The sequence below is a fragment of the Lissotriton vulgaris genome, chromosome 11, assembly GCF_964263255.1.
Source record: "Lissotriton vulgaris chromosome 11, aLisVul1.2, whole genome shotgun sequence".
Taxonomy (NCBI): domain Eukaryota; kingdom Metazoa; phylum Chordata; class Amphibia; order Caudata; family Salamandridae; genus Lissotriton; species Lissotriton vulgaris.
Genome location: NC_141699.1, coordinates 541060410 through 541087824, shown reverse-complemented (window position 1 = coordinate 541087824; position 27415 = coordinate 541060410). Strand labels below are relative to the sequence as shown.

The 27415-nt window shown below is 50.3% G+C and overlaps 1 protein-coding gene across 2 annotated transcripts in view; it reads right to left on the bottom strand.

Moving 5' to 3' along the window:
- Positions 1 to 27415, bottom strand: part of KAT6A (lysine acetyltransferase 6A) — a 1442101-nt gene that overhangs the window by 974303 nt on the left and 440383 nt on the right. For both annotated transcript variants that reach the window (XM_086943585.1, XM_086943586.1), the window contains exon 7: positions 1003 to 1313. In XM_086943585.1, coding sequence (XP_086799711.1) covers positions 1003 to 1313 — 311 coding nt within the window. The remainder of the gene's footprint in view (positions 1 to 1002; positions 1314 to 27415) is intronic.

Genomic DNA, 27415 nt, shown 5'->3' with positions numbered 1-27415 from the left:
GACTACTCGCCAATTTACGTCTGTGTTCCTTGCTAGGTATTCAGTTGTTCCTTTGCAGATAGCATTTATGAAGTGTGCATACCAATACTCAAAGTAATAGTTCCTCTTAAAAGAAATTGTACATACACTCGACAAAACCATTGTTTTTGATTATACAGCCTAAAGGAAATATAGGTTGCAACCATAAAGTGTTCTGGGGTCCAGTCAGCGGGAGGGGGGAGAGGGGGAGGGGGCGGAGGGTGAGTAGCAAATTGCCAGTACATTGCATCATAGGAAATTGAAGCTGATGGCTACCTAAAAAGATACAGTGTATTCTGAACTCAGTTTATACACTTCACATAACAGCCACCCCACCCAAGCTCAAATCCTGATCCTGGATTCTGGATTACCTTACTAGATAAAGGGGCCACAAAACTATAGCTCTGGAAGAGTAGGAGCCCAGTTCGATCTAAAAATATTTGCATGTTCATCCTACGTAAAGAATGGACAAAAAACAATTTAGAAGGTATATGGGCACAGACCGTAATTCCAACCTAGCATACAAAATATTTTGGGGACTAAATAACCTTAGGTCATGTCAAGGAAATGCATAAACAAAAGCAAACTGATGGAACACCTGACAGACTAGAACAGTGGCAGTTAGCAGTTAACATATTCAATGCAAACTGATTTTCAGTCAAAATAGGTGAACATTGGTAATTTACCTTTAATGCTAAAGTCGGTATGGATCAGTGAGAACACACTTCCACCTGATATCTGCTGTGAAAAGCAGATGAGATGCTCAGATTCAGCTAAGACCAATGCATCTTTCCATCCTTTTGAGCCAGGACAATGGGCATCAATATAATGGGCAATAGAAACACTCGTGTTTTACAGAAGACCGAACCATCAAAAACTGTGGCATTAAGCATCATTTGAGGCACACCTTAACCTCAACTGCAAACATTCTATGGAAAAATGTTGAAACCCTGCAAGAAAAACACTGCTTTACTCATAGCTCACCTGCCAGCCAGTGAGAGTCTGTGGTCTTCTGCACTCCTTTTTTCCTGATCCTATATTGCTGAGAGTAATCCACCACATCCACTCGGCCTTTCCTTCCATCACGGGAGGGGGTAAAGAATTTGGTGAGGCCATCGATGAGCCCTTTGGTTTTCTTATTAAACTTCAAGGTGCCACAACCTTGCCTGCTGTACTGAGTAACATTTGGTCGTCCTGGGTGCCCATCTTCCAATGATGACAATGACTGAACTGAAATTTTCCGTTTCCTGCCCCGGCCAGGGCCTGTCCCACTTTTACTGTAGGTTCCTTTAGATCTAAAAGGCAGAAACAAGCCCAGGATGATGAAGGATCTAGTGAGCACCAACTGATAAGTTAAAAATGTTTTTACACATATTTATAGAATGTATATTCAGAAGTGCAAAGTGTACTAAGCTATTTATTATCATTGTTGAGAGTGTGGAGAGGCCATGACAAACAAGAGGTAAATTCTCTAGAGGGTCATGATGCCCCTTACCTACTCCCTTCCAACAGTAATAAATATCATATCATATTCTGCACATCTGCATACATAGTTTATGACAAGGCAGTTTCTTCATGTGCATTTGCTTTGATATAAAGTTATGTAACTAAAATCCAGATTCAATGGGTTACATTTATGCAGTAAAATCACACTGAGGAGGCCTCCTGACTACTGAAAGAGCGGATTCACCATGTAAAGTAATTGTTACCTGTAAGGCAGTAAACAGTGCATTTCACATGTCAATACTGCTGGACAGTGGTAATAAACTTGGATTTAGCCTTTGCACTGTAGCAATAAATAAGCAAATGTGTGTGCATTATTACAGGTTTTATTTGGCCATATGCATTTTCCCTGCCATGGGATCAAAATATATATTGTTGCCTAGACTTACAGGTAAATATTGCCATTGCCTGGACTCTTCAAACTTACAATCAGAAGGGGCACAGAGCATACCAGTCTCAAAAATTCCATATTCAAGTGGAAAATTGTGCAGGGCCTAAATAAGGCACATAAAAACAATAAAAGCAAACATCAAAAATAAATTAATTACTTACCTGTATCTTCAGTTCTCTACCTTTAGTATCTTTCATCGATTCAAATGCTTGAATAATTCCCAGTCATCACTTTAAGTAGGAGAAGACTGTGTCAAAATAGCCATAGGCACAAAAACAGTGTCTGTTTAGGAGCACATCAAAGACATTTGAAAACAAAATGTATTCTCTTCCAGGACCCCACCCGCGATGTCTTGCGATTCCTCTTCAGGACACTGTGTTGTTTGAATTTCAATAAATAAAAGTTGCAAAAAAGAAACCTCATATTTCAGCCACAGAGGTGAAAGAGTTGAGCTCTTGCCTTCCTGTTGCAGATCACCACTGCTGAGATTTAATTTCACAAATGTGTATAAAAATGAGAGATGGTAGATGGCATGTTAATCTATATGACATACCAACTCTGGAGAACTGGCGTTACAGGTTAAGTAACTAATATATTTTTCCAACATTGGATCTTTCAAAGATTCACGTCTGAATGTTTGTATAGCAAGCAGTCCATACATTTTGAACAGTGCAGGACGCATATTAAAATAGATTGCATAGAACTTCTAATCCCAACCATGAGTCGGCTGCTACATTCACATTTAGGGAATAGTACTTGGTGAACATGTGCCAGCTTTTCCACCTGGCTCTACAGCAAAGATCGTATAAAGGAACCCCAGCATAGCGTGCAGTTGTTGTTGCCATGCTTCTGGTGGAGCATGCCCGTACTCTACCCTGGAGCAGACTCATTTCTATGGTATGGCAAAAGGTGATAAAAGCAGAGAGCCAGTGTGCAATATTTTGTTTGGATAACAGGTAGCCTATTCCAGATTGATGGCTGAAAAAGACAAACAGCCAGTCTTAAGTATGTAAGCATTCATTTTTTTCTGTGAAGTGCTTTATACACCTGTGGACATCCAGTGAGTGCATCTCTCTGCAGACATGGCTGGTTTATAGAAGTAATATAAAAGGATGACCACTTTATTTAAGTGAAAGTCTATTGGGACTGTTGGCATAAACTTCAACTTGGTGCGCAGGATTACTTCGTTTTAGGTAAATTGAAGGCAGGATACAGTGAATGACTGTGACTTTCCAACTCTCCTTGCTAAGGCGAGAGTGAGCAAAAGTGCATATGTGTGCTCTACAGATGGATTCAAAACCAGGCAGCATAACAGACTTAGTAGAGTATTTAGCACCCATAGTTCTGAAGGGTGCCCAACTTGAGGGAAAGCCAGAAAAAGTCATTTCATGAATTTTTATACAGCTGTGAGAACAAAGACCAGGAAGATTCTTTCAGTCTTCAAAATCTTGAGATTGCATTTCTCTGAAATGTGTACATCCTTTGCTGTAGAGTGGATATGAATGTCACTGGCACCAGCATCACTGGAGGTTCCTTATTGTCACACATTGGACCATAAGGTTGGTCATAAACCCTGGAAGGTCTTTCACCTGCAAAAGTCTGAGTATCATAAGACTAGTATGCCCGTGCATCGGCCGCTGCTGGCTCTTATCCCGCGCCGCCTGCCTACATAGCTTCCAGACCCTCTAGGAGCTGGTGGGTGTCTATCCTGGTTGGCGATTTTTGCGGGGACTCTTATGCTACATGAGGGATACTGTGCCTTGTTCCTGCCTGCGACTAGTGATCTCCGGTAATGGGAGCTTGAGGAGAGTTCACCAGCTGCACGGGTTTCCCGCTCCTCCGCACTGAAGGTATGTCTGATTACTGAAGGCTTTGAGGGGACTGGGGGTATGGAATTCGTGCTGCTGCTTACGCCATTTTACGCGCAAAGAACACTGATGCTCTCTGTCCTGCCCGGAGACCCGGCATTGGCCTTCGACTTCTCTTGGGACTTCTCATCCGCACCATGATTGCGAGTGTAGCGTGATGCAGACGCTTCGCCAGGCATCACATCCCGGGCTTTTGAGCTCAGTTTCTGATTAAGTAACAGCTCACTCCCTGATTTCAGAATGGTGGCTACATGAATGATGGCACACCAATGTCATTGTGAGTAGTTTTTTTTTCTTTTCTACACCCTGTTCTCTTTCATGTCTTGCAAACCTGGAAAAAAGTTGTCTGAACGTTTTTAATCGAATATGCCACTGTTCACTGCCTGACCTTAAAATGCCACTCATATGATGACATCGGCTTAAAGCCTGACCTCAAAATGGCGATTATATGATGACATCGGAACTACGATTTTCTGCCTGACAACGATTCTCTGACTATCATGAAAAGGGGGGGCCTTAAAGGCAGAATGATTACTGCCCCCACTCGATATCTATAGAATAGCGTTTGAGGCCTGCAAATAGTTGCTTTTACATTCCACAAGGTCTCACTAACCCTTAAACCTTTGCACAGTTGCGTGGTTTTGGGGGCTTTCGCCTTTAAACCACTGAAATTATCTGCATGATCTGCACTCTATATAGTCTTTCATGCCCTAAGTGAGCACTACTTACTAGTTTTGTGGCCTAGCTGGGTGGTTGTTGTCGAATGTCCGGACGTCTGGCTTTCATCTGTCTCCTTGGCTGGATCCAACTTTTGCCTACTTGGTGAGATCTGACTTTTGTTCAGAGACAACACGCTGATAGTAATGGATTCCAATAAGTCGATCCTCATCTCTCCCAACCTGACGCCCTCTAGCCGGAATGCTTTCCGAATCTTTTACCCCCCCCAATCTCTCTGAAAATGCTGCAAAAAACTTCAAACAGACTACTTAAATCTCATCCAGAACCCCTTTAATCTGATCCTGTCTTCTCCTTCGGAAAGGGTGCTACATAAAAAATGACCTCATCTTCTACACCAAACGCCATGGTCAATGGCGGAAGGCCATGTTCTCTCTACTCAAGATCTCTGCTACTGTGAAAACTCCACATGATCTCAGACTGTTGGTTGCGCCCTCCCTGTCCTTCAAGGCTGAAGTCACCATCGCCCTTTATAAAAACTGAACCATACTTATATAAGCTTCTGATCGCAAACTAGTGATTTTTGATAATGTTTTCCCCACCATCAGTGGCTAACTCCACTCCCGACCTTCTCGGTGGGGAGGACTCCCAAATAGGCCCCCAGTCTCCGCTCAGTCTATCACCTACCCCTCCTCTTCTTGCTGAACATAGCTTTGCGGCTAGCACAAAGCTTAGTAATCATCCACCCCCTCCCCCTACCCCCGAGGGCTGTTTTGAATGAGGCGCAAATTCTTTTTCACACCCCTCCCCTCCTCTCTCTGAACAGAGCTCCTCTCCAAAGGGACCACTGCTAGCTATCTTAACGCAAAATATTCATTCTACATCCATACCTGCCCGGACGGAGTCGCAACAGTACAGTCCTTTCTCCAGTCCCCCCACATCCCCCCCCCCCCCATCCCCACCTCACCGTTCGATATTTCTAACTCATCATGTTCCTCTGGTCACAACACCGCCCTGCCTAGCCCCCCTTTCCAGTCCTCCCGCCCTCCCTGTTCCTAGGCTCACAACTCCGCCTTGTCTAGCCCCAAGATCCCTTCCCACAGTCCTAACCGCAAGTCAGACCACCTCAACCCAGCCTCTATGGGTCCTCTTCCTACGGACCCGTCCTCCTCCCCCATTCTTCTTAGTCCTCCCTTCCCGCAGCTCCATTCCCCTGAACCCCCTCAGTCTAGACTCATTCTCTTCACACCTGATAGTCTTTCCCTCAAACCTACTAGCTCTGCTCCGGCGCAGAGCACGCCGAACATTCCCTCCCATCCTCTTTCTCTCACCTTGCTGGAAGCTCGACTGAATGAGATCACACTCTGCCTCCAACAACTTAAGGCAGAGGTACGCAGCATTCTGCTTATCACTAAGGAGCTGTCAACTAATCCTAGATTCAGTCACCCCATCACATACATGCAACAACGCCGCCCGCCCACAACTAAGGAGTCCACCCTGCTACCCTTTCCTGAATATGCACGGCGGTCTCCATCCCACCTCACCCACACAACTAAGCCTCTGCCCGCACCCTAATGACCCCTCTCGCCCGTACAGATGTAGAGACTCACTGTCTGATATGGATATTCAGTCTCTCCTGCCCTCTTACGGCATGGGTCACCCCTCCTTAGCATGAAGCGGGCAACAAATTGAGCACATCCTCTCAGATCCCTTTAGGGAAACTAGGCCGAACTCAAGATCTTTAAATGAAAACAACCTCTTGAGAATCACCACCACCTTACCTACACCAATGGACACCAACATAAATCTCAAATGCATGCTCCTTAACTGCAGGGCGGCAGTTTAACATGCAGCGGATATTGCCGATCTCCTCCTTGACCAGGATCCCGATCTTGTTATGCTTAAGGAAACCTATCTAAATGACTCAGATGCTCCCATCCTTGACCTCCTATTGCCTCCCAATTTTGATATCATCAGGTTGGACAGAGCGAATGGCCAAGGGGGAGGCATTGCAAGTTTACACCGTAGCAATTTATCTGTGAAGGTACTACATGCTGACCCACTGCCTTAGCGTGAATACCTGTGTTTTGAAGTATCCGGTCAAAATAAGCACTCATGCAAAGTGCACACTTTCTACCACCCACCTCGAGACAACCTTCCCTTCATTGAACAGGTCATGGACATCATTGCGGACAATGATGATTTCCATGGCACTCAGATCTTCCTGGGAGATAGCAAACTGCATTGGAATGATGGAAATGATCTGGGGGTCAATCGCCTCAAAGCTTTCCTTTCTGACCTGAACTTAATTCAACTCTGTGACAGTCCGACTCAATTAAAAGGAGCTACCTTAGACCTTGTCATTGCCAAACCCAACGCCATCCTTCTGGAGTCTATCCTCCCTTGTGATTGGGCAGATCACTTCTGCATCACCTTCCTCGCCCTGACTGCGGGAAGTGCAAGGGGAGCCCAGACTAAGAACCCAAAACAGATGAAAAGATGTCTATGGAACATCAACTCACAAGATTTGACCGACCTTTGTGATAACATCCTGCCACCACCCTCAAACATGTCAGACGTCCATGACCTTACGGACCACTATAACAAGGCTATCGTTCATATACTCGACTCTGTTGCACCGGTACAACTTAAAAGACAGTCCGCCAAAGCCTCTAAACCTTGGTTCAATGAGAGACTTAATTCCGAAAGAAGAAACGTAAAAATTGGCAGAAAGGCAATGGCGTTCCCATCCCTCCCTCAAACACCTACACCAATTGAGATCCCGGAGATGCCTCTACAATAAACACATCAGGTGCTCAAAGGCTACCTTCCTCAGAACGCAACTTGACCAAGCAAAAAACTGTTCGAAATCATCAAGGCTCAAACACACAGTCATTCCAACCTCTTACCACTGGCACAAGGTTCGCTGTCGAGTTGTGAACAGTTTGCAGATTTTTTCTTCTAGAAGTCCTTGAAGATGGAATCAGACTTAGGTACTGTCCTTGAGCAACTGGCGAACCGCCCACAGACCTCAGTTCGTCACCCGAGTGCAGATACTCTCCATATGCTCCCCTACCTCCCCAAATACAATGCTTCCTGGAGCTCGAGCCAAATGGTGGATGAATTCACTATTCGCAAAGCACAAGTTACTTACCTTCGGTAACAATATATCTGTAAGAAACAGTAGTTAGGCATTAGATTCCTTACCTTAGAATATCCCCAGGAGTCAGTCTTGATCCGGAAAACTTTGCGTAGCAGTACCCCTGCGTGTCGGTAGGAGTCGTCTGCGCCTCCGCGACCGTCATCGGTGCCAGGATGACATTGCCGGAGTACTTAGACGCAGCCCTTGCGCGCTGACGTCAGTTCTTATACAGAGCTTTACCGCGCCAGAAACGCAGAGCCATGACAAAAACCAACACTGGTGCCATGAAACTAGGGCCCGCAAAGGGATGACCTTAACCCTAGATATCGGTTCGCAGAACGGGGAGGATGGGTGGGGCGGTAAGGAATCTAATACTAACTACTGTTTCTTACAGATATATCGTTACCGAAGGTAAGTAACTTGTGCATCTGAAAGAAACAGGTTAGTATTAGATTCATTACCTTAGAATAGATACCCCACCATGTGCAGTGAGGCCCACGTAGCTGCCTGACAGATGTCCTGCAAGGGGACTCCCCGACCCAGGGCGGTGGCCCGAGTGGAATGGGCACACAGCCCCACAGGAGGCTCCTTTTTAGCTGGAGAATAACAAGCCGTGATGCACAAGACGACCCATCGAGAAATGGTTCGTTTGTGCACCGCCCGACCTTTCTTAGCGCCCACGTAACCAACAAAGAGTTGGTCATCCACCCGGAACTGGCGTGTGCGATCCAGATAGTATGAGAGTGCACGTTTTGGGTCCAGACAGTGGAGCCTCTCTTCCTCTTTAGCGGGATGCAGAGGCGGAAAGAAGGTGGGCAAGGTGATGGACTGCCCGATGTGGAAGGCTGTGACTACCTTGGGCAGGAAAGAGGGTTGCGTCCGCAACACAACTTTGTTCGGTTGGACAGAAAGGAAAGGAGGGTGTGAAGAAAGGGCCTGGAGGTCACTCACCCTCCTGGCAGAGGTGATGTAGTCTTAAGGGTGAGAAGACGAAGAGGACAGTTATGAAGTGGCTTGAAGGGTGCACACATCAGATAAGTCAGAACAAGGTTCAAGTCCCACTGAGGCATCACGAAAGGAACAGGGAGGAACATATGAGTGATGCCCTTCAAGAACCTATTAACAACTGGGGACTGATCAGGTAGCCTTAAGAAGGCTACCTGATAGTGCCCAGAGCAGAGCACTGCTGGGCAAGAAAAAGAATAAAAAGAAGAAAGAGGAGAACCTCAGAAAGGGGGGCAGAGAGTGGATCCACAGCCTCTGCTGTGCACCATGCCACAAATGTGTTCCCCCTGCAGGCGTATACCGATTTTGTGGAGGGACGCCTGGCTGCCAGAATCACATCGCAGAAATTCAGGAGGCAAGTCAAATGGCCTCAACTGTCGCCGCTCAATCTCCACGCATGGAGGTGGATACTGGTGGACAGGTTCAGGTGAAGGACCGTCCCCTGCTGCTGCGACAGAAGGTCCTCCTGAAGAGGCAGACGAATCGGGGGATCGACAGACATGCTGAGTAGCTCGGGATACCTGTATCTTCGCGCCCAGTCCGGAGCCACAAGGATGACTTGGGCCCGGTCGCGTCTGATCTTCTTCAGCACTCTGGGTAGAAGTGGTATAGGCGGAAAGGCGTACAACAGACCGAAACTCCACTCGCAGCGTTAAGCGTCTCCGAGCGAGTGCCGCCTTGCAAATTCCAATACGCAGAACTGATGACATTGCGCGTTCTCTTCTGTGGTGAATAGAACTAACCAAGGCTCTCCCCACTCCATCATGCACCGACTGCTGAGTTCGTCCGCCCTAGCGTTCAGGGAACCTGCCAGGTGTTGAACCACCAGGGTCACGCCCTGATGTTCCAGCCACTGCCAGAGGCACAGAGCCTCCTGGCATAGGGTCGACGACCCCACCCCGCCCTGTTTGTTGGGGTACCACATGGCAGTGGTGTTGTCCGTGAACACCTGCACTACACTCCGCAGGACAGAGGGGAGGGAAGCTTTCAGTGCAAGCCGGATCGTCCGCAGCTCCAGAAGGTTTATGTGGAGCCGGGACTCTGCCGGAGACCAGAGGCCTCTGATCTCCACCTCTCCCATGTGGGCCCCCCAGCCCAGGAGAGACGAATCGGTCACAACTACGTGCTCCGGTTGGGGTAGGGAGAGGAATCTGCCGCTGACCCAATCGCAGTCCGTGAGCCCCCACTGCAACTGTCTTGCAGTGCCCTCTGAGATCAAGACGTGGTTAGACAAGTTGCCCTGATGCTGGGCTCACTGAAACTTCAGATCCTACTGCAGAGCCCGCATCCGCCTCCTGGCGTGATGCACCAGAAGGATGCAGGAGGTCATCAGCGCCAGAAGCCGCAGCGTCAACCTGACCGAGACTCGGGATAAAGGCTGAAAGATCGGAATCAGAGCCTGAATATCCCAAACCCGCTGTTCGGGAGGATAACCCCGAAACTGCGCCGAGTCTAGAACCGCTCCGATGAAGAGGAGCTTCTGAGAGACACAGGTGTGACTTCGGCACATTGATGGAGAACTCCAGCAGGTGCAGGAGGTCGGCCGTAGTCTGGAGGTGGCTGACGACTGTCTGGGGCGAGCCCGCCTTCAACAACCAGTCGTCGAGGTAGGGGAAGACTGAAACCCCTAACCGGCGCAGGTGAGCTGCGACCACCGCCATCACTTTCGTGAACACCCATGGGCGCTGGTAAGGCCGAAGGGGAGCAATGTAAACTAAAAATGCTCATGGCCTACCGTGAACCGGAGGTAACGCCGGCAGGACGGGGATATGAAAATAAGTGTCCTGCAAGTCCAACGCTTCCATCCAGTCTCCTGGGTCTAGGGCAGCTAAGACCTGAGCCAGAGTCAGCATCTTGAACTTCTCCTTCCGGAGGAAGGCGTTGACGTTCCGCAGGTCCAAGATAGGGCGTAGGCCCCCTTTGCCCTTCCTAGGAACCAGAAAGTAGTGGGAGTAACAAACACACCCTACTTCTGGCCCAGGAACGTGCTCGATGGCCCCCTTGGCCAAGAGGGCCGTAACGTCCTCTTGCAGAAGATTCAAGTGATCCCCAACACGCAGTGGTACTGCGGTGGCATGGCTGGAGGGTCGCCTCGAAGGAGAGGGAGTAGCCCCTTCGGATGATTTGCAGCACCCATCTGTCCGATGTGATATTGTGCCAGTGGAGGAGGTGATGGCGAATCCTGCCCCCCACTGGCGGCAAATGGGCCTGAAAGCTCGGAGGGCTTTGAGGCGGATGCTGCGGGGGTGTATGTGGACTGGCCTCGCCGTTGTCCCCGGGCACCGTCAAGGCGGTTACCACATCCGCCACTGCGCTGGATGTTAGTCTGCGGCCCGTGGCTGGCAGGAAGTGTGGGGGCGCCCCTTCCTTGGCCACGAAAGGAGCGAAAGGCAGCAGATTGCTGGTGCGGGCCGACAGGACTTGGCCGTAGCCCCGGAGTCCTTAAAGCGCTCAAGCGCACGGTCTGCCTTGTCGCCAAAAAGGCGACGGCCATCAAACGGCATGTCCATAAGGGTGTTCTGGACATCAGCTGAAAAGTTGGCGGACCTCAGACAGGCGTGGCGGCGAACCGCCACCGTCGTTGCAATCGCCCTGCCTAGCTAGCCGGTTGTATCCAGCCCACATCGGATGGAATACCGTGCCGCATCTCGACCCTCCGCAAGGGCTTGGGCGAGTTTAGTACGGGCCTCCTCCGGACATTGTGGCAGCAAGTCTGCGACCGTGTCCCACAGAGAGTGGGTATAACGGCCCAAAAGGCAGGCAGTGTTAACTGACGGCAACCCCAAACTCAGTGAGGAGAACATCTTTTTACCATACTGTGCGTACCTTTTGGATGCCCGATCAGGTGGGGCTGTCGGGAATGCGGTCTGGGAGTTAGAGGCCTGGATGACCAGGCTCTCTGGGTTGGGGTGAGGTGGGTGGACAGGAAGCAAGGGTCGCCTGGTGCTGGGCGGTGACGTCTGGCCACGTTCCTATCTACAGGGGGACCTGTAGCGGGCCGGGACCAAGTGCCCAAAAGAACGTCAGTCAAGGCCTCATTAAACGGCAGCAGAGGCTCCGAAGAGCTTTCCTGCGGTCTAAGGACCTCAGTGAGGTTAGTCCTCACCGTCGCGACGGGGAGCTCAAGAGCCAAGGCCTTGGCCGCCCGCGTCAACACCACACTATAGGAAGCCCCCTCCTCCGTATCCACGGTAGGAGGGGAGACAAATCCAGTGTCGGGCAAAGTGTCCAAACCACTGGCCTCCCCTAGCTCACCTGCCCAGTCCTGAAAAGACTGGCACTCCCATGCCAGAGGGTCCTCAGACCCCTCCCAATGCGCCTCATCTCCCATCTCCTGGTACTCAGGTTCAAATGATGGGGCCGGATCATAGAAGAAATGTTCTTCTCACGACGTCGAATGCGGCGTCGAGCGACGCTGCTCCGACTTCGGAACCGGATCGAGGGGGGGGGGGGGCGGGGGGGTAATGGGGAACGACGTCGCGTCGGGGGCGACACACAAGGGGTCGATCGACGCCGGCGGGGTCGCAAGGTCGACCAGCGGCGACCGGGATCCGGATCCAGTGGGACCCTGCGGCGTCGGTACCGAAGTCGCCGACGGCGCCGAAGCACCGACGGCGCCGGGGCCGAAGCACCCGGCCTGCTTGGGCTCCCAGTCGGGACCGAGGGGCCCGAAGGCGCTGCGGAACCCAACAGATGAGTGAGCGACGTCATGGCCATGAGGAAGGCATCGATCTCCTCCGGCGTCGCGTTCTGCCCAGGGACCGGGTACGGAGCTGCATGGTGTCGCCCGAACCCACCGTCCCCCCTCCCCGTCGCGTGAGCGTCCGGGGGAGTCAGAAGAGCGGTGTCGCCTCTGACTTCTTGTGCCTCTTACCCGAGTACTTGGAGTCCGACGAGTAGTGTCGACTCACCGAGCTGTGATGACTCCGGTCCGCGACCAGTCCCTCGACCTCCTTCCGGACCGGGACCTCGAGCGGGGCCTACTGCCGGAGCTCGAGGCGCTTAAGGGACTGCTCCCGCCTAGCCTTTGACGTCAAGGCCCGGCAGTCGGGGCACGACTTATATCATGGTCGGGCCCCAGGCAATGCAGGCACCGGCGATGGGGGTCGGTAACCGAAATCATTGGATTGCAATCGGCACAGGGCTTGAACCCAGGCATCCCTACCGGCACCGAAGGAGTCGTTCAACTCGAAAAACAGATCGAAAAGATCTAAAAAGTTTAGTCAAAAATTGACTAAGGGTACCACTTTTTCCAGATCGGCGCTTGCTGGCGCAGAAAAAAGAAGAACTGACGTCAGCGGGCGAGGGAAGCAAAGTACTCTGGCGACGTCATCCTAGCGCCAACGACGGACGCGGAGCCACAGACGACGCCTATCGACGCGCAGGGGTACTGCTATGCAAACATTTACGGATCCAGACTGACGCTTGGGGATATTCTAAGGGAAGGAATCTAATACTAACCCGTTTCTTTCAGATATGCTGATGTCCTTTACTTGCGAACCTGTTTCCGGAAGTCAGATCCTCCCTACTAACACTCTGGACCAGGATCGTAAATGCTTCTCTTAGTCAAGATGATATTCCTGACCGTCTTAAAGGGGGCCAAGTTACCCCGATTCTAAAGAAATCAGCAGCAGATCCCACGGATCTTCATAACTTCCGCCCTATTTCCAACATCCCCACCTTGGCAAAGCTACAGGAGAAATGTGTGCTCACCCAACTATGTAACCATATCGATCATTTCCAACTCTTGGATAATTGTCAATCTGGTTTCCGCGCGGGTCATAGTACAGAGTCAGCGTTGACGCACATCGTAGATGATGCACTTAGAATGTTGCCCCATAATGAAGCCTGCCTTTTGATCCTTCTAGACCTGTCCTCAGCCTTTGATACGGTCAAACACGATAACGTAACTGTTCTCCTCTTTCCTTCACAACAGATCACAATGCATCAAGGTGAACCAATCCCTATCTCTGATTACTCTTGGAGTTCCACAAGGGTCAGCATTATCTCCCATGCTCTTTAACTTGTTCATGGAGCCTCTGACAAAAATCTTGAAATCATCCAATATTAATTATCACATGTACGCGGACAATACCCAACTGTACCTGAAGATCGCTTCCGTGGAGTATGTTCAATCTCTCAACCTAATCCTGCTGGAAACACAATGCTAGCTGACATGCACTCACCTGACCGTCAATAAACAGCTGACTGCATTCCTCGAAGCAAACAACTCGCTCGACCCATCCCAGACCGAGACCGCCCTCATCGCAGCCACCGACGACATCAGGACCCTGATGGACAACGGAGAGACAGCCGCTCTCATCCTCCTAGACGTCTCGGCAGCCTTTGACAACGTCTGCCACCACACCCTAACAACCCACCTCTTCAACTCTGGGATCCAAGGAAAGGCTCTAGACTGGATCACATCCTTCCTCTCCGACAGAACCCAGAGAGTCCGCCTCCTCCCTTCCGCTCCGAGGCCACCAAGATCATCTGCGGCGTCCCCCAGGGCTCATCACTCAGCCCAACCCTCTTCAACATCTACATGAGCCCCCTCGTTACCATCGCATGCAAACAACATCAACATCATCTCCTACGCCGACGATACCCAACTGATACTCTCCCTCACCAAAGACCCTCTCACCGCCAAAGCCAACGTCCAGGACGGAATGAAAGAGGTCGCAGAATGGATGAAGCACAGCCGACAAACTCAACTCGGACAAGACTGAGGTCCTCATCCTCGGACAATCCCCATCCACCTGGGACGACTCCTGGTGGCCCACGTCACTGGGCACCGCACCGACACCCACGGACCACGCTCGCAACATGGGATTCATCCTGGACTCCTCCCTCACGATGACCAAGCAAGTCAACGCAGTCTCGTCCTTATGCTTCAACACCCTGCACATGCTCCGAAAGATCTTCCGATGGATCCCCACCAAAACCAGGAAGACGGTCACCCAGGCCCTCGTCACCAGCCGACTGAACTACGGGAACGCCCTATACGCAGGAACGACAGCCAAACTTCAGAAACGTCTTCAGCACATACAGAACGCCTCCGCACGACTCATCCTCGACATCCCCCGCCACAACCACATATCCGCCCACCTGAGAAACCTGCACTGGCTCCCCGTCAGCAAGAGGATCACGTTCAGGCTGCTCACCCACGCACACAAAGCTCTCCACAACAAGGGCCCCGAATACCTCAACAACCGTCTCTCGTTCTACACTCCCACCCGCTAGCCTCGCCCTCGCCGCCGTCCCACAGTTTCGCAGAACTACCACCGGAAGAAGATCATTCTCTTACCTGGCTGCCAAGACGTGGAACTTCCTCCCCGCACACCTACGACTGACCCAGGACCATCTCACCTTTAGGAGACACCTCAAGACCTGGTTATTCGAGCAGTAGTGGCACCCCCCCTCCCGTCAGCACCTTGATACCCTCACGGGTGAGTAGTGCGCTCTACAAATGTATTGTTTAATTGATTGATTGATTGAAGTTGAATGCTTTAAAAACTGAGTTCCTCCTAATCTCTCCTCAGAAAATATCTCTGGACATGGACCAATAGCAGTCCCAGATTTCTGCCTTGAATTGTAGACCTCACCTAGTGGACTCAGCATCCTCTATGGGGATCATCTTAGACAAAAGCCTAAACATGCAGAAGCACAGCAGTTCCTGCACCAAATGAGCGAACCACCAACTCAACATCCTCAGAAAACTCAAACCTTACCTTCCTGCTCCTGACCTTAAGGTTGCAGTGCAAGCCCTAGTGATCTCAAAGCTGGACTATGGTAGTGCTACATTGTGTGGCTTGCCCAGAGTGAAGATGGCTCCTCTTAGGGCTGCCCTCAATTCTGCTGTGAGGCTCATTACTGGCACACAAAAAAATCAACCATATCTCCCTGGACTTGTTAACCCTTAATTGGCTTCCTTATGAAGCCCGGATACACTTAAAAATTGCATGCATAGCACACAAAGCCATCCACCACCTGACTCCGCAATACTTTGCGCTGAAATTGGTGCCCTCATGTGGTTAGAGGGCCTCCAGAAGTGCTAGCACCCTATTACTCAAACCCCATAAATTCAAGAAAAAAAAGACCTACAACCGTGCCTTCTAGAGTATGGCTCCAAGGATCTGGAACTCCCTTCACCGCGAACTCAGGACAAATCCTTCCACGCTCATCTTCAAGAAAGAACCCAAAAGGCTCCTAATGAAGAAATTCTTACCTCAATCTGGCCTCGCCACTTGATGCCGTGGCTTAACTGTCATTCTGTGGCCCGGTGGCCTGGTCCATTTGAATGCTAGGCCTTTTTCTTGTCGGTGAATTTTCGCCCTGTATATTATGGCCCTGACATTTATAACTCAGGAGAATGTTCGATCACTTTTGCCTGTGAAATTATAGCATATTGGACACTTAAGGTTCTGAAGGAGGTGCGGACACCTGTGACTGTGTAATTTTTTTACTTCGTCTATTTTCTCCTGCTGTGATATTTCATTTTATGTATAGGTTGCCTCTTTGTATTTACTCTTGGTTGTTTACATGTACCCTCCTGCCTCTTATATTTTAAAGCGCTCTGATACCCACGGTGGTCTTGTTCGCACTATATAAAACTTTATAAATAAATGCCTCCTAATAATATTCCTCATAGGCCGCATCCTCTTACTTGGTAACACAGTGCACATCCAGTTATACAGGGCTAAATACTGTGTCAAACACTTGCCATTGATCGCTGATATCAGCGTGCAACTCTGAACCCAGAATATGCACAAGAGGTGCGTGGTAACCTTCAATGGCGAATGGGTAAAAGCCAAAGGTGGAAATTTCTGTTCTCGACTGTGAGTTGGTCGACAGGGTAGTCATCGACGAGGTGGTTGTCTAAGTCATTGCTGCAGACGATGGTAGAACTGTGATCACCAATGAACGAGTTGTCGTAAACAGGATCGTCGTCAAGGTGTTGGCCATTGCAGGAATAGTCGAAAGTGCCATCACTGCTGAGTGTCGTTTCGCTCAATGGAAGGTGCCTATCAACAAGATGGTGGTCGATGAGAATATCTTGATCACTGACCATGGTACTTTTTTCGAAGAGTACTTGGGAGGAACATCTGACCGGACGTCCACGTCACTGGATTGTCACAATATTTTGCACATTTGTACCTTGTACTTTTTTTTACATCTTTTTCATGAGAGGTTTTGTCATTCCCTCGGAGAAGGTGGCTGTGGATGCTTCTGAGGTGAATTCCAGCAAATCAATCGCCACATGCTTTATTTTTGTACTGCATTCGTTAACTTGTTTGGGGGGACACTTTTCATGGAATCTTCCAGAGATAAAGGGGCATCTTCTTTGGCAAGGGGGATTTTTTTCTCTAATTTATATAGAGCCAACCTCCTTTCTGTGTTTCGCGTTATTGAAGTAAAAGTTCTGATATGTTGCAAAAAGACACTTTATGAGTGGGAAATAGACAGTAAAGTACACTGATCAAGTGCAGATCATATATTGTCAGCTATGTGAACAGGACTTAACCGCATCGCTGCAGCGGTTATTTTCACGCTACGCAGCTTTTTTCTAAAAGCCGCGTTAGATGACGAGCTCAGCTCGTCATCCACACACGCCCCCCCCCCGTGGCTGATGACGAGCTGAGCTCGTCATCAGCATCGAAGGGGTTAAAGAGAAATCTTTTCTTTTTCTCAGCCATAATGTAGTTGGTAACCTGCAACTGGCACAAATCCCCTAAGAACAATTCACAGTTCACCAAAAGCTGAAGATGGGGCTGGTTAAAGTCCAGGAAAACCAAAGTTTAGGTTGTGATGTCACTAGAATGAGGTCAAACACAAGTCAGAGCAGAGCTCTGCTGAGGGACGCCCTCACACGCATCACTCGGTGGAAATCAGTGCTATGTTGACCTCTAGCAGGAGGTGCCTAGTTCAGCAGTTCCAACTCACTGGATTAAGTTTGTGTTGAGTCATAAGATATAAATGGTAGGAGGGGATTGGATGCAAGCATTATAAAACTTTATTGCATTAGTTAAAACCTTTGCAACTGAAGACGGTGACATCAAGTCACAACGTACATATTTCACGAATTCATTAAAATACAAACTTAAAACATCAGGGGCCAGATGTGGGTAAATGTCATTTACCGATTTTTAAATACCGAATTTTACCGATTCGGTATTCAAAAATCGGTAAATGACATGTAGGGAAAAATTCGGTATTTTTTACCTAATCGGTAAGATTCGGTATTTACCGATTCGGTAAATACCGAATCGGTATTTGCTATTGAATCCTATGGGCCCTGAAGCCCATAGGATTCAATAGCAAATACCGATTCGGTATTTACCGAATCGGTAAAAATACCGAATTGCTAAGGGGGACAGGGTGTCACTTTGACACCCTGTTGCACCCCTGTAACTGGCTTTTGCGCCATGTGGCACACAGACATGCCCTTAGGGCATGTCTGTGTGCCACATGGCACAGGTGTACATGCACAGATGTGCATGTACACATGAATTTGTAATTTACCATGCAATTGTATTGCATGGTAAATACCGAATTCTTAAGGCCCTGTAGCACTGTTAGACATGCTACCTACATCTCAATTTACATATTCGGTATTTTTACCGAATGGTAAATTTACCGAATCGGTAAAATTTACAGAATCGGTAAATTTACCGATTCTGTAATTTTACCGATTCGGTAAAAATACCGAATCGGTAAAATTACCTAATATGTCCGTTTTTTGTGCCCCTACATCTCCATAGCCCTTTACCGGTCGGAAACGGCCGAAAATCGGTATTTTCGGCCGATTCCGATCGGTAAAGGGCTACCTACATCTGGTCAGCCTCCCACTAGGCCTCCCACTAGGGCTACCTCCCACTAGTCAGCCTAGAGGAAGGCGAGGAGTACCGACGGACAGAGCGGTGCTCCATTTGTACCTGAGCTGTAGCCGGGTGAGGTGGAGAGTGCATTCCCCAGAACTTGGGTGATATGATTCTTTTTTACACATTTCACATTTGATAACAGCAGTTGCACTTTATTCATAAGAAGGTCCTGATGAAGCAGACTGGTATCTTTTGAACCAACTAATACTGCAGAAACATGTCGACCTAGTTAAAATCTGAGTAGTTATTTGTTACCACTACTTGCACTGTTTTTTAGCCTTGGGTGTGGGTAGGACCTCATTAAATTCTGTTTCCACTCCCACAACCCAATATTAATTCCTTCACTTTCACTTGCCACATTGAGCACTTCATGCACTGCTTTTTGTTAATTCTTTGTGCCCCCTGATACCTTCATAAAGTCTAAACCCACACACTCTACATTCCTTCACACTTTGATTAGGCCACAATCTACCTATCCTAAGTGGTTCTTTCCACTTCCTTCTGGTGAAGGATCCCAAGTGATGTAGGGCGGTACAGGACGGGTATCTGATGGGAACATATTTTTCACCAAGAATACTTGGGATTCAGGGATTGTGTCCCCTCCTCACACACAGTCACGTAGTTAGCTGCATTATATTTTTTCTGTTGACCCATTGTTACACATTGTTTGTTATATTGTTATAGGGACTGTAACAATGCTAGGTCATTAAACATTTTCCCACCCATGCCCCCCTTAGTGTATTATTCTACCTACATCTGGCCCTAAGAGTTGAAGAATCAATGTGTCATAAAAGTCTCTGTTACGTGTTGCTAACACGATAGTACTAAGTTAAAGGTGCACAGTTGTATAGCAAAAGAGGGTTTGGCATCTTTTCCAAAGAAAAAAGGTTGCATAATTTTGTGGAAAATATGGTTAAACAAGTGATCTCCAGCTGTGCCTGGCTTGATTTGATGGTTTGACACATGTCAGTTGATCAATAAGTCCATGGCGGAAGTATCAGTTAGGGGGAGGGGTCGATAGCGTGGGCCCAATAGTGGTCAAATTATCAGTCTGCCTGTCCTGTTCACGTGGATGCAAGCAAGATGGCCAGCTTCTGAAAGCACTCCTGGGCCAGACTGCCTACAATCTGTCAACATGGCTGATCCAGTGTTTCCCTTGGACTATGCCCGATGGACCTGCAGAGGGTATCCTAAGGGGAACTTCCATCGAAGTTAGGAAGTGACCTAACCCTGTTAAACAACTGCATGGGAACAATGACCCTAAGAGGCAATGAGTGCGTTGACCGAAAAAGAACAACATGGCATGCAGCCCATGACACTCAACCTCTAGATGGCCAGGGCTAAAACTGTGGCAGTATAGTCCAGTTGGGAGCTGGTGCTGCCCATCCCGTTGATAGGGCAAACCACCATGCAAGGATTGAGTCTTCATGCAGGCACTCTGCTCAAATCCACTCTACGCTTGCAACTTCTCCATGATAACAGATTACCCACCAAGGCCTGACAAGTTGGTGGTCTGCAGGTGGTGGCACCAAGGGCTTCATCTTGGGCCATTGCTCTCTAAATTAAAGTATCAGTCAACCCCCCCTCCAACCCTTCAAACCAGCGTAGCAACCATTTTGGTCTGGGCTTGTCACGCTCCGATGACAAAGGATGCGCCAAAGAAGGCTGATATTTTAGTGCTTTCAATGTACACTTGTTTAATAAACATAGCAACTGGGCTATCTGCTGGCCTACGCTCATGAAACGCAGCAAATACCTGAATTATTTCGCCCTCATGACAGAAATACTGCTGCTATTTTGATTTCAATCTCTCAACATTTAAGTTAATTCTTCAGCTGAGAACAGCAAAGGGGCCCATCACAACTGTTCACAAGTTTGAGACTTCATAAAGGTTTATGTTATGTATCCTGTAGGCATTTGTTTGTTGAATGTAGTGCTGTAGATTCACATGCTTTGCATACTCCTGCTATCTTTCTTCGAAGAAGTCTTTCAGGTCACAAGATTGAGTGACTCCTCCTCTTAGTGATAATGTGCATGGGTATCGACTTCATTGTTAGAATGTTTTCCTGCAGGCAGGTGAGAATGGAGTGTAATGTTAGTGTATTAACGAGACGTCTATGCGTACCAATAGAGGTAAAGGAAACTGCAACAGCCCCAGATGTACGGGGACAAGGATGGGGTGGGCGCATGTGAATCTACAGCACTACATGCCACAAACAGATGCTTACAGGGCAAGTAACATGATCCATAATTCATAGTGTAAACCTCTGTTGAAATACGCTTGATGTTCAGACATACAGCTGTTGCTGAATGAAATGTATCAGACGGGGGTGGAAGGGGGGGGGAGGGGGCTGCAGCACTCCCACACCTTCCTACTCCTCTACATCGTTAAAGGTGTCTGAATGAGACATACCAATAGCTGCCCTAACCCAGTGTAAGAAAGTGGCTCTGTATATACTGGACCAAAGTAAAGTACAGTGTGCACACAGTCCACAGTCCCCAGAGGTATGGCAGAGGCTAAAGTTAGATATAGCCTTACTCTCTTAATTGGTAGCTTGGTCGAGCAGTAAGGCAGTATCAGAGGACAGTGTAAAGCATTTGTCGTACACACTCAGTCAGCAAATGGTCTCACACTCTCAAGAACTGAACTCTAGGCCAATAGTTTTGTATATAAAAATATATAGTTACTTTATTTTAGAACCATAGTAGGTATCATAAATACTTTCCCAGAATGAGATGTTGCAACTGAATACTTTCAAATAGCAGTTGACTTTTAAATGCAATAGTTACAGTCGTTGCAATATGCAACACAAGTTTAAACACAATTTAAAATTGAGCTCAATGGACTTTTAGTTTCAAATGTATTTTATTGGGTATTGCAGCAGGTTGAAAAGTAGACATCATAGCACAATGTACAGGTGCATGGCATGCATAGCAGGCGGGACAGACCAACATGTCTTCCCTAAGGTGGAATAGCCATTCAATACAAACATGCCAGAGGGCTATAATGACATCATCAATGCATATGACTCGCGATGCAAGTGAACGGAGTAAGAAGAGAAACGAGAACCAATAACTCCCCACCCACCCACCACCCCCCCTCTCCCTCCCCCACCCCGACCAGTGTGCCGTGTGGTGTCACATGGATCGTCAACGGGCCTAAAAGGCCCAATACCAATTTCCGGAGGTTCAGCGGGGATTATGTGTGGCATCAGTGAGACGCAGAAGTCTAAGATACTTGGGGCAGGTAACCTCATTGAATTCCCTGGATAAGAGGGCCAGCAGAGGAAGCCATGCTTTGCGGAACGCATCCGTTGAGTTGGTGAGGGTGACCCCGAATGCGCTCCATCCCCAGTGTGTACCAGAGCTTGTGCAGCCATCCTGTGTGAGACGGCCTAGTTGTGAAGCCCCACAGGGAGAGTACGTGCTGTGAAGCGCCCTGCATGGCGATGCCCATCTGCCTACCCTTCAATGACTTCATGGGGAAGGTTAGCAAGTTGGGTAAACCTAGCAAAGTGTACGCTGGGAATCTCGGTATTTCGGTCTCAAAAATTGAGTCCATGTCATCCAGGACCAGTTTCCAATAGTCCCAGAGTTCCGGGCAGTCCCACAACAGGTGAGTCAGGGTGCCCCTCTCCCCACAACCCCTCCAGCAGAGCTCGCTACGCGCTGGGTTTCCCTTGTGCAGGCGGACGGGGGTGAGATGCCAATACATAGCGATTTTCACTGCTGCTTCTCTCGCCGCTGTGTTGCGCGTGGTGTGGGAAGCCCTATAATAGATGTAGCCCCACTCCTTAAGTGTGAAGGACCTACCCAGCTCCGCCCCCCATTGTTTCTGACCCGGTGTTTTGACCTGGGTGAGTGGTGGTGTAAGTAGTTTGTATAGTTCAGAAATGAGGCGTTTATCTGTGTCCTTAGTGAGGAGCCACTTCTCAAATGGCGACATGGGGCGGCCTACCAAGCGGCGGTGCCCGGGGCAGTGAGCCAGTGTCTAAGTTGGAGGTATTGGAAGAAGTGAGGACGCACTACACCGTACCCTTGCTTGATGTCCGTGAATGAGAGGAATCCCCGGAGATCAAAGAGGTCGCCTGCGGCACGACATGGTGTATTACGCCATTGGGAAAAGGTGCCAGCCCCAACCCCCAGGGGGAAATCCGGGTTGTCCAGTATGGGAGTGAATGGGGAGGGGAAGGTGGTGAGATTGTGTCTGAGTCTGAGTGCTACCCTATCCCAAACCTGCATGGTCGTTCGTGTGATAGGAGACTGCAGCATGTATCGTGGCCGATGTTGCTTCGCGAGGAAGGGGATCCTCCACAACGGTGATTGTGCCATAGCCCTGTCCTGGAAAAGCCACCTCTTCTCCGATTCAGGTTTGTACTATTCTACCAGGTAACGGAGTTGAGAGGCCTGAAAGTATCGCATAAGGTTGGGGACACCCAGACCTCCATCGTCAATACTTTTGTAAGCCAGCTGTTTGTGAATTCGTGCCCGTTTGCCGTCCCACACGAAGGCCAGCAGGATGTCCTGCAGGGTTTTCAGGGTGCCCGCCGGGGGCATGACTGGGATAGTCTGGAATAGATATAAAATCTGTGGCAGGATCGACATTTTGACCGCCGCTGCTCTTCCCAGCAGGGAAAGGGGTTGTTTGGCCCATCTCGCCAGATCTGCCCGGATCTGGGCAGTGAGAGCGGTGTAGTTGGTAGACACTGTGAGATCTGTCGAAGACGACAGGGTGATTCCCAAATATGGTATTTGGGTGGCTAGCTGGAGGCCGCTCCCTAGTCCAATAGCGGGAGCATGCGGGAGCGCGTTCCTGCCAAGTGGCAGGATCAGGGACTTATCGTTGTTGATCCGGAAGCCCGAGACCCGGCCAAACGAAGCTAGTTCCTCCATGAAATGGGGTATAGAGTTGGTAGGGTGGTCTAGGGCAGCTATGACATCGTCCGCGTACAGACTGATGGTATGGGGTTCGTGCCCAAAGTTGATGCCTTGAATGCGCGGGTTATCTCGGACTTTCTGCGCCAATGGCTCAATATACATGGAAAAGAGAAGGGGGGAGAGAGGGCACCCCTGTCTGGTGCCCCGTTGGATTTCGAACGGATCGGAGCGTAAACCTCCCAGGCGAACCCTCGCCTGCGGGTGATGGTAACAGCTTGCTACCCGAGCGCAGAAGCGGTCACCGAGGCCGAACCGACGCAGAACCTGTAGGTAGTCCAAGGCTTGGTAATGTGATTTGTCTATGAGGTGCAGCACCCTCTTGGTGTTGTCGCTACACTGTCGGCTGGGCACGAAACCTGATTGGTCCGGCTCCAGTATACCGGGGAGGCAAGGGCCCAGGCGCGCGGCAAGGATGCCCGTAAATAATTTCAAATCGAGATTCAGTAATGAAATGGGGCGAAAAGCAGAGGGGTGCGTAGGTTTTTTGCCGGGTTTCGGAATTACCACCACCTCCGCCGTCAGCATATCCGGGGGGATAGCACCAACACCTTCGAAGGAATTGAAGAGGCGGGTGGGTACCGGAGCCAATTGTAGATGGAAGAGCTTGTAGAAACCCGCCGAGAAGCCATTTGGTCCCGGAGATTTGAGCGGAGGCAGACGGGATATGGCAGCCAGGACTTCATCCTGGCGTATGGGGGCATCCAGAGCATCCGCGTCGCCTTTGGAAACCTCGGTGAGAGCCGTCGTTGCCAGGTAGGCTTCGATGTTTCCTGGCGTGGCACCATCGCTTCCGTACAGGGAGGCGTAGTATGAGCGGAATGCTTCGGCCACTTGAGTGTTGTTACTGAGCACTGCCCCATCGTCACCCACAAGACCTGTGACCTTAGTTCGCTGGGTATTGACCTTCAGGGCGCTTGCCAACAGCCGGCCCGTCCTGTTCCCCCCGACGTAATACGTGTGTTTGAGGCGTAAAGCCGCGAATTCTGCCCTATCAAGGTCCAGGCTGGCTAGCTGGGCCCGGGCCGCCTTCAATTGCTTCCACACCCTCGGGGCACATGTGCGACTGTGGACACGCTCCAGCTCCGCGACTAGCGCCGTGAGGTCATCTCTTTTGCGATCTTTGGCCTCGGCTGCTGCTATAGCGATAAGTTCACCTCGGACTACCGATTTCAAGGCACCCCAGAGAGCCGTGATAGGTATCCCGGGAGTATCATTGGTAGCCAGGTAGTCAGTGATGCATTCACTAATGCGTTTGGTGATCTCCGGTCTTTGTAATAGTGTTTCGCGTAGGCGCCACGGGCCCCGTGGGCGACGAGCTGCCCGGAGCTTGAGTGACACCTCGACTGCGTCATGATCAGAGATGGCTGCCGGTGTTATGACGGCCTCCTCAAGACACTGGATAAGGTCCGAAGAGCCTATGAAATGATCCAGTCTGGCGTACGTGCGGTGCACGTGGGAGAAGAATGTGAACTGGGAAGAGTGTGGATGTTTAGTCCTCCAGAGGTCAATCAGCTCCCTGTCCTTCAACCAATCATGGCCTGCGGGAGAGAGAGCACCAGTCCCCCCAAATCTATGTCCCGACCTATCCGTGAGTGCGTCCATGACTAAGTTGAGGTCCCCTCCTATGAGTAAGGTTGCGTGTGGAGTCTGAAGCGCCTCCGAAAGTGCGCCCTTCAAGAAGGCTTCCTGTCCTGTATTTGGGGCATAGAGGGAGCCAATCGTGAGGTGTGTGTCACCCAGCTGGAATGTGTATACCAAGAGCCGACCCCTGATCTCGCCTACCTTGGCACCCACCCTGACCTGGAAGCTTTTGGAGATAAGGATCGCGACCCCCGCATGTTTTGTGGGAAGGGAGGAGTAGAACTGGTGGGGGAAGGCGCGGGATCGCATTCTGTGCAAATCCTTCTGCAGGAGGTGAGTCTCTTGTAGCAAGCAGATATCCGCTCCGGAGTGTTCCAGATAAGAAATAACCGCCCTCCTCTTGATTGGGTTGTTTAACCCCTTCACATTGAGCGTCAGAACTTTAAGGGTGATTTCTGTCATGGTGCATTAAATTGGTAACTCAGCGCATGGAAGGTGTTCAGAACATGGAGGCCGCATAGCGGTAAAGCTTCCGTCTTCCCCCAGCTCGATCCAAAGCGGCACACTGGTACCCTACCCAGAAACGTCCCCAACCCCAACAACCCCCCCAACAAAACCCACAGCCACCACAGTTCAAATGGTCGGATATGTAACTGAAAGTCCCTTTGAGCAAAGGTGTGGCAGCCCTCCCTCGTAATCAGCCCCCCACCCACACCCAACCCCAACAACCCTGAACCTTGTAGTCCCAATCCTGTTTCCCGGCACAGGATCGTGGTAGAAAGTATTGAAGGGGTCATTTCCGACGGCGGCCTCTCCGGCTCCCCCGCCCGACCCACCCACCGAGTGAGCGAAGTTCGTGCCGTGTAAAGTCTCTCTCCTGAAGTGGCCTATCATTTGGGAGAGGAGGTTTCTTTGGCCACCTCAGCCACCGCTGTTTCATGCTCCTTGGAGATGACTGAGGCATCCGGTTTGAGGCGGCGAGACGGAGTACGTCCGTAGTGGACAGTGTGCCATCCTCCTGTAGCCGAGTTCTGGGAGCTTCTGAGCACCGGCTCGGTGTCGGTAAAGTCTAAACCCAGGAGTTCACAGGTGTCTCTGAGCGAACGCAGCTGTTGTAGTCGGCCATTCCATTTGAAGATTATTCGGAACGGGTGGCCCCAGGAGTACGGGATTTCTTTTTGCCGCAGATAGTCTGTAACTTGCTTGAACTCTTTCCGTTTTTGAAGAGTGGTGGAGGAGAGATCCTGGTAAAGGGCGATGGAGTGCCCCTGAAATTGAAGGGGCTGGGTGCGCCGGGCCTCTCTTAGGATACGCTCCTTCAACGGGAAATCCGGGAGGAAAGCCAGGATGTCTGGCGGGGGGGCCGAGGCTTTGCGAGACAGACCCACCCTGTGCGCCCTATCTATGCGGATAGGAAAGTCCGCCGGTTCACCCAGCACATTTCTGAAGAGGGCCTGGAGGAACTTGGTGACATCAGCCCCTTCTTCTTTCTGAGGCACTCCCCGGACCCGTATGTTGTTCCGACGGGAACGGTTCTCAAGGTCCTCAGTGTGGGCCTGGAGGTCTAGCTGCTGGTCCGTGAGACGTAGGATCTCCTGCTGGAGCTGCTCGATTTCTGCGCTTCTAGTCTGGTCGGCCTCCTCAACAGCGACCACGCGTTCGCCAAGGCCCTCGACCTCGCGCCGAAGCTCTCTGACCTCACCCGCCACCTCCTGTTGTAGTGATTTGAAGTCTTCTCTGAGCGAGTTAAATAAGGTTTCTAGGAAGGTCCTAGTGATGGGCACCTGGTCATCTGTTGTTACCAGTGGCGATTTCCCCGTCCCTGGGGATGGTGGGTCTTTGCCATGCCTGGGCTGCGCCTTGGCTAACAGTTCAGGGAGTGTCTGGGAACCTTTTTTCCCCCTCTGACCCGCCATGGCGTGGATGCTCAGGGCGCCCGCGGGCGGTAGGTAGCAGGGATGTAGTCCGATGCGGGAAGGGTGGTGAAGCAGTACCTGGAGCAAGGAGCCCCCAGCAAGTCACTGCGCACTGTGCGTTAACCAGTCGGGGCGCAGTGAAGATAGAGGCCACCGATACACCAGCCAGAGGTGTGGCACTCCTTAACAGCTGCACGGGTTCAGGTCAGCACCACTCAGGAAGCCTGTGGGGCTCAATTAGACAGCCCTCCACCGGGGGCTCGATTATGCCCCCCGAGCCTCCCCTGTATCGCCCCCGTCCTCCTCACCTGTGCAGTTGCAGCTTGGTCATTGCCCACACCATCCAGAGATTTGCCGCTGCTCCCGATGTCTGGGGGCCCCCAGAAGCTGCAGGGAAGCAGCGTTGTTGCACCAGGAGGCCACAGGTTCACCCACGCGGTCACTGCCAGGGAGCTGGGGCGGGAAGCTCCGAGGCCAGGCCCGAGGCCGGGGCCTCG